The following is a 14739-nucleotide window of genomic DNA, read 5'->3' on the forward strand; positions in this document are numbered from 1 at the left end:
TGCTGTAGTGATGCATCTGAGCTGCGGTTTTTATGGTGCTTGATGACTTCAGATTTGGAAATGTAACAACTTCCATGGTGTGCAGATTTATTATAGTCAGGATCACGTAATTCTGGATCGTATTAATGTATTCTTCTCCCATATCCGGAACATGGGGGTCATATTACTTTATCCCGTATAGGCAGGCCCATACTTGAGTACGAGTCAGAACCGGTTTTTTTAGGACAATTTTACTGGAGCTCCGCCGCACGTCTATTTGAAGGGACCGTGTTGACGGACAGTGCAGGACATGCTGGGACCCAGTCAAAAATATTTTCGGTCATTTCGCTCCAATACGGCTCCCTAGAACGACATTGGATTTGACTTTAAACTATACTCTGAATTGTCAGGCTAATTTATATTAGAACTGCTGTTGGATTACAAGCAGTTTATGGCCCTGAGATTACAAAAGGCTGCTTTTCACTCCTCTAGCAGTGGTTATTGATCCCATTGTTCTGCAGAAAAAGAAAAAGGTATAACTCAGATCAAATGTACCTATTACAAACGTAAATTTTATGTGTTAAACTTATTTTATGAAATTGATAACCAGTATAGAATAAATATGTATACATCGTATATATCTGGCCTAAACCAGTCTTAGAGCCGAGAGCCTATTTGTACTGCATAATAAGCACACAAACAGGTTGTTATTGATAGAGGAATCTTTCTTAAGAAAAAAAATCAATTGTAGCCACACTAGCTGTGGTGGAGGTGGAAGTGAAACATAATTTACGAATGCTGATTTCATATTTGTGCGCATTTTTATGTAAGGACTACTTCCCCAATTTATGAGCTGTAGAAACAAAAATTAACTTTATGTCTATTCTTGTACAATATTGCCACTGTTCAGAAACATTTGAATCGATCTGCATGAATTAACAAAAACCAAGTTGTTGTCTATAAATTACAAATACTATACAATTCTTGAAACTGATATCACAAATTAAAAACATGTTATAATGATACCGAAGACATATTTGTATTCTAATGTAAATGATGGGGTACAAAATCATTTATTTTGCAAAGTTATAGATGATTTAAGAATCTTGACATAGGAGAATTTCAAACATTTCAAAATTAGAACTTTTGGACTTGGAGCAGAAGGAAATTTCCTTTACAAATCAAATCAAATCAAATCACTTTTATTTCCACACACAAAGAAATGAAATACAAAATTAATAAATCTTCACATTCAAATGATAACAAATGTAGCATTTGTATATTGTCTAATTCATATGAACATACAATAGTATTCTAGTAATACAATTCAAAATCTAAAATTAAATAATTAACATTAAATAGTATAAAAAAAGACTTATGTTACATAAATAAATCAATATAATGAATAAATAGATGAAATATACATATATATATATATATATATATATATATATATATATATATATACATATACATGTATATACATATACATACATATTCACATCCATAGACGCATACCTAGTAAAAACAGCATTAAATTTGCTACATAATTTCTAGATAAATTCAAATAATGGGAAAAGAGCCTACATGGGCCTTAATGGCCTGTGCGTAGACTCGAGTTGAAATTGTTAAGATTCGAATTTTATCTCTAGCAGAGTGTAGATTAATTTTATAAAATTTGATAATTGAAAGAAGACATCAAAAGCAGAATAAACGACGGATATGACCTGGAATTCCGATAATCAGCAATATAGAGGAGAAAGTAGACAAAAACAAATGAAAATATTGAGTGAACAAAAGTTACAAAAAATAGGCTAATTACTTAAGTGAATGGATTTTATTATCTATAGTTTGAAGAGGAGAGGAGAGGGGACAATGCCGTCAGTCAGTTGTCAGACAGTCTAGGTCCGTCTGTAGTCAACAGAGATAAGTAACTGGGCCCTCTCACTGCTTATGAGAATCAAAAACTCCTTGACATGTTTCTTAAAAACCTCAAGAGAGGGAGAGTCGAACAGCTTGAAAATTGTTATCTTGTATAAAAAAATAATAATTATTAGTACATTGTGAAAGTAAATGTGAAATATAAATATAGTATCTTCATAACTGCATTTATTCTGATATAACACGTTAAGTCTTACATTTTGCAGTTTTTCTTCCTCCATTTTAAAATGAAGAAAAGGGAATTAAGTTTTGTTTTCACAAAAGCGTGTGGTTTATAAGGACCTTTAAAGTGGCAACATATATACTGTATTTACGTTTAAAAAAAACTCGAGAATTGAATCTCAAACCACCAGGCTTTAATTGGCTTACGGTTACTTTAATTATTGTAACAAGTAATTAGCTCATTTTTAGTAACTCATCACTTAAAACATGCATGAATCACGTGTGACTAGCACGGAAAACCTTGTTTGTGTTTTATTGTGCACAATAAATGATTGTGATTCTATCATTGCTCCATAACATTGATGAACAATTTTTGTTCTTTGTATCTTCCTTACATTTGTTCTTCAGTGTGACATACCACACTATACACAATCAGTTTCTATATCAGTATTAAGAAAGAATTACATCATGGTTATTCATCAGGGGTCTGGTTTCTACTTCTCGTAGCCCGCTTAGAAATATAACCTTTGCTATGAAGTGTGTGATATTAAATTGAAGAATACAATAATAGTTGGTCTTCGATAATATTTCACATAACTCCCATATTTTACTCTCTGGTAAGTATATTCTCTGGTTGATAGGTCACGTATTTTTCAAACCAACTCTCACCATTTCGAGACGGTACGGTCACATTGCACAGGTACGTGTTGACCTACTTGTGTCGTTTGATCCAGTTCTAAGAACCTGTGCAGGCTAGGTGTAGTGTAAACAAGCTTGGGCTAAATATGCGAGGTGTAGAGATAGCATGCAGTACGAGGCGTGATGTAATATCCAACCTGATAACAGAACCACGTATTTACATTTTATGTTTTAATTGCAGTACATACCCAAATATTTGGTATAAGGAAACTCTGATTTCTTCAACAGTTCTTCAACTATACGTCCTTAATTGTCCATAAATTAAAAATACATTTAAAGTAGCGTGTTTATTTGTAAGCTTCTTTATCATGTTTCATACTGACTAAAGTTACATTTTGATTCCACACTTTAAGGTCAAAGTCATCACTACTTTTTGATTCAGTGAGTCTTCTGTTAACATATTCACTGTAAGAAATTACCACAAAAACAAAAATAAACATTTGTTGTGGAATGACATGTGACCGAAAAACGCAAAAAAAAAATTAGATTGTGTTACTCACCTAAAGACGACATATGGGTTTCATAAACATTGATTGATTAGATTTACAGGAACCCTGGTTGGCTTAAATTGATGACATAATTTCCGGGGCTAGAATAGCAGCCCACCGCCACTGGTTATAGTCCTCGTGAAGTCCATGCTCACATGCTCAATATGTCACTTGTTTTTCAGCCCCCCCCCCCCCACTGGCATCCGTGTATCAGTTTGTTTATTTTTTAAATATTTATTTACTAAAAAAAGAATGTACCCTCCTCCCGCAACTCCCCCCCAACAACAATATCCATTCCTGCGCAATATTCAAAATTGTTGTCATCAGAACTGATTCTCAGATTGTTATCTCTCAGATCAAATCAAATCAAATCAAATAATTTATTGCCAAGGACAAAAAACATTTTGTATTAGTATAGTCAAGTATTTTTAAAGTGAATATTATCTACATTCTTATGTCATAAAACTCATTTACAGTATACAAACAATGCTCAATAAGTACATTTTTTACATACAATTTAAATCTATTATATTCTAAACTTCTAACATTTAAAGGCAGATGATTGAAAAAATTTATGGCATTGGACTTAAAACTTTGTTGAGTTGTTGAGAATTTACATTGCTCCTTCCTTAAATTATCCTTGAATCTTGTATTATATCAGTGCACCTCAGAATGACTTTTAAAATTATCATTGTATTTTTTAACATATAGCAAACAATTATAAACATATAGACTAGGTAAGGATAAAACTTTCAACTCTTTAAATAATAATTTACAATGTGCTCCAGGCCTAGCACCACATACTAGTCTTGTACTCAAGTGTTCAGAAAACAGAAAACAAGTGTTCAATGAATGAATGAATATCCTACTCCATTGGACCACAGTTATAAATCCGTAGTCACAATATACTAAACAACAACAAACGAAACACACAACAGAGAAAACGAAGCAAGATTCCGATTTTATAATGGTTTGCACAAAAAGATAAAGTGGAACCGCCACGACACGTGGTGTGCAGCACTACTGAGGTTCATACTGAGGCAGTGTGTTAGGGTGGAGCAAGGGTTACTCTAGCAGCCCACCACATGGCGCGTCAGTACGGCAGTACTACGCAAGCAGCCCGCCGCAGCGAATGTATAAGTATGTGGAAGTTTAATAAACAGTAGGAAAATATTACACAAACCCCTTATCTATATGTGCTGGACATTGCAGTTCACTGATTCCACACTACATGATACAATACGAGTATGAGGTATGTTTTTGTTTTCTCGAAATTAAAACTTAACATTATAACTTACTATTTGTCTATGACTTATTTTTTATAGATGTAAAACATTTGTATTGGTGAATTTTTTAGCATAAGAACTTTAATTTATACAATTTAAATATCTCAAAAATTTAAAAACGGACAATGAAAATGATTACATTTTTAAAATGGCAACATTATAATATACAATAATACGCCTTTTAACACTTTTGATAGATTTTATTTTTGCACAATGTACATTTCGAATTCAATGAATTCATGATCAGGTCTGATGATTATTATATTATATATCAAACACTTTTCAAGGCTACATCTCTAATTACACAACATTATATTTTTCCCACAGATGGCAGGCCATTTTTAGTGTTTTCCACCCGTACTTTAAACATTTAGTAAAAAATACATTTTTACTATAACCCTACATGTGTAATACATTATTTTTTCAGGAAATCGTGGAGATAATTGTGGTATAGAAACATTATCCATAAACCAGCCAAAAAATGACCAGTATTTTTTTGTTTTAAGTGGTGGGACTGCACCTGGTCAAGTGTGATCAGGTTTATTCTTCATTTTATATAGTTTCAGAAAATATATAATGGTATCAAGGTTCTCCTGAAGAAAAATTATATATATTGTAAAAATCACAAATAGTAAATTAAAGACTAAATGTGTTACCATGGTTACGATTATTTTGAAAAATTTGCAAAACAAATATGTATCTTTTACACGTTTCCAAAACACACAAAAATTTAGAGAATTATATGGACTGCAAAACAATAAATATATTAGTAACCAATTTATAAATTGTTTTTTAAAAGTGGTGGGACGTACCTAATTTTGTTACTATGCGTATTAATATTTTCAAAAATTAACAAAACATATATTTTTTACTCTACATATTTCCAAAATATACCCAAATTTAACATAGTATAGCCTAAAACAAAGCTATAACCCTAAAAAATAAACCATACTCATGTAATATCACTAATTCTCAAAATGGCTAAATAAAGACAACTTTTTGGCAAGTTTTATGACGTTACTGTGACATCACTGTTGCCGAAACAAAAAACATTCACCATTGAAATCAACAATTCTTTCTGTTCAAAATGGTACATAAATTGTGGTGATAGTGTTGAATTATATGAACTGTAAAAAACTTGCGTGTCAGATCGATATTAGAATGTCATTTGCCAGTTCTAGGGTTAATAAAAGTATATACTGACTGTAACTAACTGTTGTCCTTTTACTTTTTGATCCCAAAATCAGATAAGTTCTTTCTTAGACTAAGAGGAACCTATGTATTAAGTTTCATATCTCTAAGACCTTTCTATCAACAGTTATCACACAGGTAGACAGACAGAAAATAAAAAAAATTACATAATTTTAAGAAAATCTGTTGTGTCATTTGTTATAATAGTTTTCTGTAAATATTCATAAATTAGACTTACCTGCTATTTTCTCATTTCCATCATCGTTACACGTGACACCAATGTAAAATTATTCACTAATGCTCAGCCACATCACATGGAGTGACCTTCATCAATGTTGAACTCAGTGTGCCTCATATATAGATGAAGCTTCATGCAAAATTTAAAATCCATAAGTCGGTTTGTTTTGAAGATATCATACGGACAGACAGACAGATGGAAGTGAAATTTTTCCTGCCTCACGAGTGATTGGCTTATCTAAAGCTTAATTAGCGTTTGTACAATTTAAAAAGTTTACTTTGAAGACTTTATGTGCATTATATACTTGTTTAATAATTGTCTTGGATGTGTAAGTTGGAAAATTTTCTAGATACTTTATGGAAATATCCCACATTTGTTGTAATTGTGTAATATTCCTATAAGGATTATTAATACCAGCATAAAAAACATAGTAGAATAAAAAATTTGTGCTCAACAATGTTTTTAATTAACATGTTTACTGCTAAGAATGCAAAAGTGTGCTTCGTGTATCATTGATGAGTTGCGGGTGCGTAAACTCGTGCAGCATTAATTTTTACAGCCAGAGGTTAGTGTCATGGTTATTACGGTATTGTTTGTCAAGTGTTTTGTCACCATGCGTTTCGTTTGTACTTACGTAGATTTAGTGGAGAAACCTGAAATGAGTGATGAGGAACGTGATTCTCGTGCAGCACATCGGGAATGTTTTTATACGTATTTAGGAAGCAGTGAAAGTGTTAAATAAATGTTACCAAATTATTAAAAATAAATAGATAACAAGTATTTTTGGAGTCCTTTCTATTATGATTCATGTATGTTTCAATGTATTTAGTATATTATGGTATCAAGGTTGGTCCTCCTACAGAAAAGAAACTTTCAAATAAACATAAACTAGAATTTGAAAATTGCCTAATGAATTGCATGGACACAGTTTTTTTAGAACCACTGTAAACTGTTGAGGATGTTCTTAGTATCCAACTACTCACCATGCTGAGTTCTTATAGTTTGAAGACTTCTTCTTAGCTCCATAGTTTTTGGCGAATTTAACAATTTAAAATTCATGTTTATCTTCAAGTTTCATTAAGTTTATTTTTCATTAAAATTTTGTTTAGTTTAACATTTGAAAAATATCTTGATGTAAAATTTCACAAAAACAGTTTAGACAGCCAAGAAAGCCAAGGCATATAAAAAGGGTTCAAAAAGATACACTACTAATTCAAAAGGTAGTTTTACAGATAATCTTCCATTTAAAATCCAGTGAAAATATTAATTAAGTTTGTATAACAAAGGCCCTAGTAGGACTATTGCCATTGGAAATAACAACATAGTAACTTAGCTGTGTTTTTAGTTACAAGTTCTGAAAGGAGAAGCCATAAATCGAGAGACACCAGATAAATTGAAGTACGTTATTAAGGAAGGGGATTTTTTTATTTATTTCAACTTATTTAACCATCTTCCGAATGTTTTGTCTACATTTTTCTAATACTCTATGTGTTACTTAGCCTATAAAGAAAGAAAGCTCAGTCTACGAGAACTCTCTTCCTTTTATGACATAAGAAATGATGTTATAGAATCCTCTACTTCAAATCCTGGATGGTGTTTGCGATTTAATTTTGGAGGAAAACATACTGTTCAGCCTTGAATTTCTACATAGAGTAAACAAACTTGAATTAATTAGGATAAACACAATTAAGTAACAGTTATCTTACCATAATTTTCACACAGGTATTAGTTTTATACTGTATAAGTATAATGCCGTTTGAATTCTATTAATAATAATTCCGACTATGGTTCTAAAATACCAAACAGAAATTTGGAAGATAGGTGTTTTTGTGTAAAAGTAAAACACTTTATTACTGTAGCCTCTTATTTGGGACATATCTGCTTTGTATCTGTATTCCCAATTTGGAATTGGAATTATGGACCTTTTACTTCACCTGAAGTTTTTATCGTTGTATTTTATACTTTTATTAATTATAATGACTTTAAAAAAGGCTAATTTACAGATTGGTAACGAATAGATGTAATTCAGTTAGAAACTACTAACGTGAACTGTTGTCTTACAGAACATAGACCCTGCACAAAATGCTGCTTTTGTAGGACAACGGAAATTGGTGAGTGAAGATCTATCCTCATGTCGGTATTGGTGTACCCTGGCTGTCTTGTGTTCGATGTAAACCGACTGTTGTGGCTTGGGTATTCCTTGACATCTCCCCCCTCTCTCTTTCTATTTTTCGCTTCCTCCCTCCCCCTTCTTGATGTTGATGTTGCTGCTACCCTCCCCCCTACTTGTGTATTTTGGTGAGGGAGTCATCGCTATTTGCTGATACGAGGTGGAAGAGAGTTTAAATGAAAATTGTTGTAATATGACGTAGAAGTACTAAAATGATTAAATCACCGGTGGAAGAATAGTTTTAAATTGTAAATTGTGATTTACAGCCTGTACAATGTAAGCAGTTATTGTTTTTACTTTCATTTCAATTTTTATACCTCTTAAAATTAATTTGTGTGTGTAAATATTCAATGTAACCTTATCTTTGAAACTCTTAAATGGATTAAAACAGTGATTCAGTAAAATATACAAAACTATCCATATAAATTCTTTTTAATTCACCCAGTGTGTAGTATATGAGACAGTATTGTTATTGACCAAAAATAAAAATTTTTGTTTTTAGCAGGAGCTAAAACCAACTGATTCAAAAAATGTTTTGCACTAAAGTATATGTTTATTTATGTATGCAAGTACATTCGTGTATGTCATCCATGACCAAACAGGCCAGTTGTTATAAAGTTTGCTATCCAGATGCAAGTTGATAGGTTTCCTCCTTCCGAAATTTTGAATTGAGTTTTTTCTGCTCAAAAACAAATATTTTTTTGTAAGAAATAAAACAAAATACTGTTAAACAATGTTTATTAAAATTTGATATTAATCACCTACAGCACAACCTTCATCTCAATGAACATTCTCTCTTTAAAATGTTATAAGATGAAATTTTTTAAAATAAAAAAGTGCAAAATTGAAACCGTGTGAAAGTCTAAATGAATGTTCTGATTTTGCTACGGCATGTTGTGAATGTATGTTAATAATGTCTGGTTTCAAAACACTTTTAAATAACAATTTTTAATTTTGTAGAATTTTAAATCTAAATACTAATCTTTTAGCTTTTATTTTTTAAATAATTTTTAATTCACTGTTTTTTGTGCTCTCAAAAACCTTACAAATAAATGTTTTGAAAGTGAAAAAAGCATTTTTGCCATTTTAAATGGAGATGTACCACATTACCGTAATAGAGATTTTGTAGAAAATGACAACCTCCTATGTAATTCTGTTTTATTTATTGGTTATCAAAGTTTTGTGGATGAGAAACTTCAATCACTTTAAAATGGTGCGAAATACTGTAAATTCGTGTTTTCAAGACTTTTTACAAAATCGGTGTGTTAGTAATATGAAATTATTCAAAATGTCAGAACCATTTATGTGAAATGGAAGATATCATATGTTTTTTGACATTTTCATCACATTAATTTATTTGATTTGTTCAATTTTAAAGGTTGAGATCACTTGAAAATGCATACTTAAATTGTGCTAAATGTTGTATATAACTTCTACAACGCTATTCTATTTTATTGGTGAATCTGAATATGTAATGAAAACAGGTGAAGATGTATTAAACAACCGCATATGTTTTACTGCTCTATAAGTGGTCAGTTTATTATTTAACAGCTTTTTTACCATAACTACTAATATTTTCTTTACTTTTTACTAAACATCTTGTATTTTATCATCTTGTTGCAATTAAACGCTTTTAGTCTAAAATGCTGACAAAAAACATAGCTATAATTGGGTGATCAGGTTTTGTTTAATATTTGTAACTTTTGTTGATTTTATATTGCTATTTCCACATCCTGCTTTTTTGTGACATGTTTGTACTTCTAATGCGCTCCTTTAGGCAGTAAGCCAGGCAGTTACAGATAAAGATCGAGTATCTTAAATACAATAGGGGTTATTCCTAAAATAATGTCTCAGAAAAAACTTAGTTGTGAACAAAAGTTTACATAAACCCAGTGTATTCCTAGTGCTACCTTACAATTACTGATACATAGAATTATTATGATTCCACTGATTATATGATAGCATTAGAAATATATTAGGTTGTATGAAAACATTTTTATTTTTCTGAAATATGCTTTATTTGAAGGGTTCATCCAGTGGTTTTGGAAATATTCTATTTTTATCACCAACTAACTGCTTTTCTACTAGCTATTGGATGAGGTTTGGAATAGACTGGGTAATCATGAAATCTCTGTCTTCCTGATTGCAAGGCAAAAATGTGTTCAGGTATTCAGTTGAACTCTCTGTCTCACTGATTTCAGAGCAGCACTAGGATTCTACCACAATTACATTTTTTTGTATTTTTTCAATTTCGAGTGCTAATTAAATTGTATTTGGAAATACTCCAACTTTTATGGCAACTCTTTGCCTTGCTAGTTATAGGATAGCATTACTAATACTCTGGACCCATGAGAAATCATTCCAAATGCTGATTACAAGGTAGCATTACGAAATCACTAGATTCAATAGAGATCTTGTCATGATTTCCAAATTCTGATTGCAAGGTACCATTACGAAATCACTAGGTTCAGGAGGATCTTTGTCATGATTTCCAAATGCTGATTGTAAGGTACCATTACGAAATCACTAGGTTCAGGAGAGATCTTTGTCATGATTTCCAAATGCTGATTACAAGGTAGCATTACGAAATCACTAGATTCAATAGAGATCTTTGTCATGATTTCCAAATGCTGATTACAAGGTAGCATTACGAAATCACTAGATTCAATAGAGATCTTTGTCATGATTTCCAAATTCTGATTGCAAGGTTTCATTACGAAATCACTGGTTTCAGGAGAGATCATTGCCATGATTCCTAAATGCTGATTGCAAAGTAGCAGTACGAAAATCTGAGTTCAAGAGAGATCTCTGTCATATTTCCCAAATGGTGATTGCAAGGTAGCATTACGAAATCACTGGGTTCAGGCGAGATCTTTGTCATGATTCCTAAATGCTGATTGCAAGGTAGCATTATGAAATCACTGGGTTCAGGAGAGATCTTTGTCATGGTTCCTAAATGCTGATTGCAAGGTAGTATTACAAAATCTCTTGAGTTCAAGAGAGATCTCTGTCATGATTTCTAAATTCTGATTGCAAGGTAGAATTATGAAATCACTGGGTTCAAGAGAGATCTTTGTCATGGTTCCTAAATGCTGATTGCAAGGTAGTATTACAAAATCTCTTGAGTTCAAGAGAGATCTCTGTCATGATTTCTAAATTCTGATTGCAAGGTAGTATTACAAAATCTCTTGAGTTCAAGAGAGATCTCTGTCATGATTTCCAAATGCTGATTGCAAGGCAGAAATTAGATTGTGTTGAAGTAAACTTTTTGTTTATTACCACCAAAAGGATGGCATAAGGTATACATAAGTTATTATGTAAGAGAGAGTGGCCGTCTCCCATAATTAGTATACGTGCTGTCCATAACTTCAATGATATACCACTTGCTGCCTTACTTTTGTAAAATGGTCATATTTTGCATAATGTTAAACAATATGCAGTTCTCTTAGTTAAACTTGGATTTGTAAACGTTTTACTGTTAATAATAATAATGTATTTATGTATATATTACTCATTCTTCAACGTATAAATTCTAGTTTACAAGACAACTTTGGTCAATTTACTAAATTATTATTCATTATTAGCTTTTTGTTTCATCTGTAACTTAAATAAGACCTTATAAACATCATATAAAAATAGTATGTCATGTTTTGTAAGCACTCTTTTATGTAAACGTTCTTAAACACAAATATCAAACTAATACCTACGTAATATTATTTTAACTTGTTTTCATTTATGATTGATTCAGTGTATTTAAGAAGAACGTGCTTACAACCAAAATTTCAACTAAATAATAAACTTGAAATGAAAGATATATTTTTCCATTCCACGTATAATAGTATAATACTATGATAGTATAAATTTGGTGTATTAAAAGACTTTGTAAAAGAAGAAGAGAGTTAAAATGTTGTTTGGTCACTGGATGACATTTTAAGGTAACATTTTTTTTGGGTAGATGTACATAACTATGCATAAGTTTCCATTTCCCTTATTCATGCAAGTGTCTAAACCTGTATGCCAATGTTGTGGTAGACTTATCAACTATCAGTAATCAATTTGTAGATAGAATGTGAAGCAATGGGGCACTTCAAACATTAATCAATTCATCCAATTAGTGGTAAAAATGTGTTAACCTGTTTTTTTATAGTCCAGGAGATTATAAATTCATACGAAATAGAGCGAATATGCGAGACACTGTAAAAGAGAGCAGGCAAAAGAAATTGCTGTTAGTTTAGTGGTATTGAATAATGTGTGTGTGGGTGTGTGCGTCCGAATGTGTGTGTGTGTGTTTTTTAAGGACAGGCTGATCTTTGCATAATGTTTGGGTGGATTCCAGAACTGCCAACAAATTTTTTTCTGGGTGGTTGTCTCATTCACATATTATTTTTTCAACATGCATTGTAAAATCATGTCACATTAAAATTACTACATAAATATTCATAATCTACATAACTAATAAAAAATAACATAAAATCCAACCCCCTACTAACATAGTACTCCTGACATAAGTATAGTGGTAGTTGGGAGGTAACGTAAATTGTAGATTAGGTAACTCAAAGACCATGATGGCTACATAAAAACTAACCTTGACTAACATATTACATCAAACATACATATATGTCTATGTGAGAGGTTGGTAGTTAGGAAATTACATACATTGCAGATTAGGTGGTTTGAAGGACGTGCCGTAACCACTGTACTGACGTAGCACTCCAGATGTACTAACATATATATATATATATTATAGCGGTAGTTGGAATATTTCACAAACAGTGATTATAGGTAGCTCAAAGGCCATGATGTTACCTGTTGGATTATTTTGCCATGCAGGACAACCTAGGAACACCTAAAGAGTGAAGCAAGTGTTATACTTCCTTTGGCTAGCTGAAGAACAACAGTTTCGGTCATATGGGATTGCCATTGCAGAGCAGAGGTTTGCAATGTATTTTGGTCTGGGAAAACGTACATTTCGGTACATTTTGGGGGTTATGGAATATATTTTCCAAACAAGCAAAGGTTCCAGGATCCTCCCCAGAAAACTTAAAAAAATATGTTAATAATTTTAAAGCTCCATAGAATTCAATAGTTTTAACACTCTAGATAATTGTGTTTAGAAAGTTGTTGTGACTAAAATAAATAAAAATGTTCATATCAATGTTTAAATTCTTATAGTATTTTTACAAATTGATATGTTTAAATGATGAACCCACCAGATGTAAGAAGTCTATATATGTTACTCATAATTGCCAAATTCGGTTCGGCATTGTCTGAAAGTTTTAACCACTCCACAGAATACAAACTTTTTTTCTCATTCCGGAGAGAGAGTATTTTATTTGGCAGTAGAAGATGTCTGTTTGCAGTTCACACAGTTTCATTTTCTTTTATTTATTTTCATTTTTATCCTATTCATTTTTATTGTATTCATTTTTATTTTATATTCATTATACAATATATTTAAATAATATTCTTAAACATAATATCAAAATTTAATCTGCGTAACACAGATTATAGATGCATTACATACAACTGTAAATAAATTGTTATTACAAGTTATTCTGGCCACACCACGTTAAACATTACTAACACAGATATAAACTCGACATATACTGTTGTTCTCACTGCAATGAATGGAGAACCATCTTCAATTGAAAGATGTTTTAACTGAAATTTGTTTCTGTTAACCGAAGACGTTTCACTAGAAGTGTTTCAGTTCATGACGTCTGCGTTGAAGGTAGATGATTCTCAGTCTAAAGAGTGTGATTATTTTAGCAATTTTTTTTTAAATAGTGTGAACAGGAGAACTCTGAAGACAGTCTGAAAATATAGTGTAGTAGGTACTGTTCTAAGGAATTTTTGTTGTAATGGAAATATTTTAAATACCCGTAGTTTGTATTCATTACATAAGAATAGCAAGAAAGTACGCTTACACCATACTATGTCACCAGTACAGTGCAATCCATTAACATTTGTATTTTTCTACAATCATTGTTAAAATGGAGGAGATACGACTTTCTCACAAGTGGGGAGGAAAGTACGCTTATATCACACTATTTCACTACTACAGTGCCATAAATTAACACTGATATTTTTGTACAATCATTGTTAAAATGGAAGAGATATGACTTTATCACAAGTGGGGAAGAAAGTACGCTTATATCACACTATTTCACTACTACAGTGTCGTAAATTAACACTGATATTTTTGTACAATCATTGTTAAAATGGAAGAGATACGACTTACTCACAAGTGGGGAGGAAAGTACGCTTATATCACACTATTTTACCACTACAGTGTCGTAAATTAACACTGATATTTTTGTACTCTCATTGTTAAAATGGAAGAGATACGACTTTCTCACAAGTGGTGAAGAAAGTACGCTTATATCACACTATATTACCACTACAGTGTCGTAAATTAACACTGATATTTTTGTACTCTCATTGTTAAAATGGAAGAGATACGACTTTCTTACAATTGGGAGGAAAGTACGCTTATATCACACTATTTCACTACTACAGTGTCGTGAATTAACACTGATATTTTTGTACTCTCATTTTTGAAATGGAAGAGATAGGACTTTCTTA

The 14739-nt window shown here is 31.6% G+C and overlaps 1 protein-coding gene across 4 annotated transcripts in view; it reads left to right on the forward strand.

Annotated features, from left to right (window-relative positions):
* The window catches only part of LOC124370026 (adenosylhomocysteinase-like 1), a 97426-nt gene that overhangs the window by 13440 nt on the left and 69247 nt on the right, over positions 1-14739 (forward strand). For 2 of the 4 annotated variants that reach the window (XM_046828312.1, XM_046828314.1), the window contains one exon: positions 8048-8095. The exons of the other annotated variants lie outside the window; for them this stretch is intronic. In XM_046828312.1, the coding sequence (XP_046684268.1) occupies positions 8048-8095 (48 nt within the window). The remainder of the gene's footprint in view (positions 1-8047; positions 8096-14739) is intronic. 4 annotated transcript variants of the gene reach the window in all.

Source organism: Homalodisca vitripennis, chromosome X, assembly GCF_021130785.1.
Source record: "Homalodisca vitripennis isolate AUS2020 chromosome X, UT_GWSS_2.1, whole genome shotgun sequence".
NCBI lineage: Eukaryota > Metazoa > Arthropoda > Insecta > Hemiptera > Cicadellidae > Homalodisca > Homalodisca vitripennis.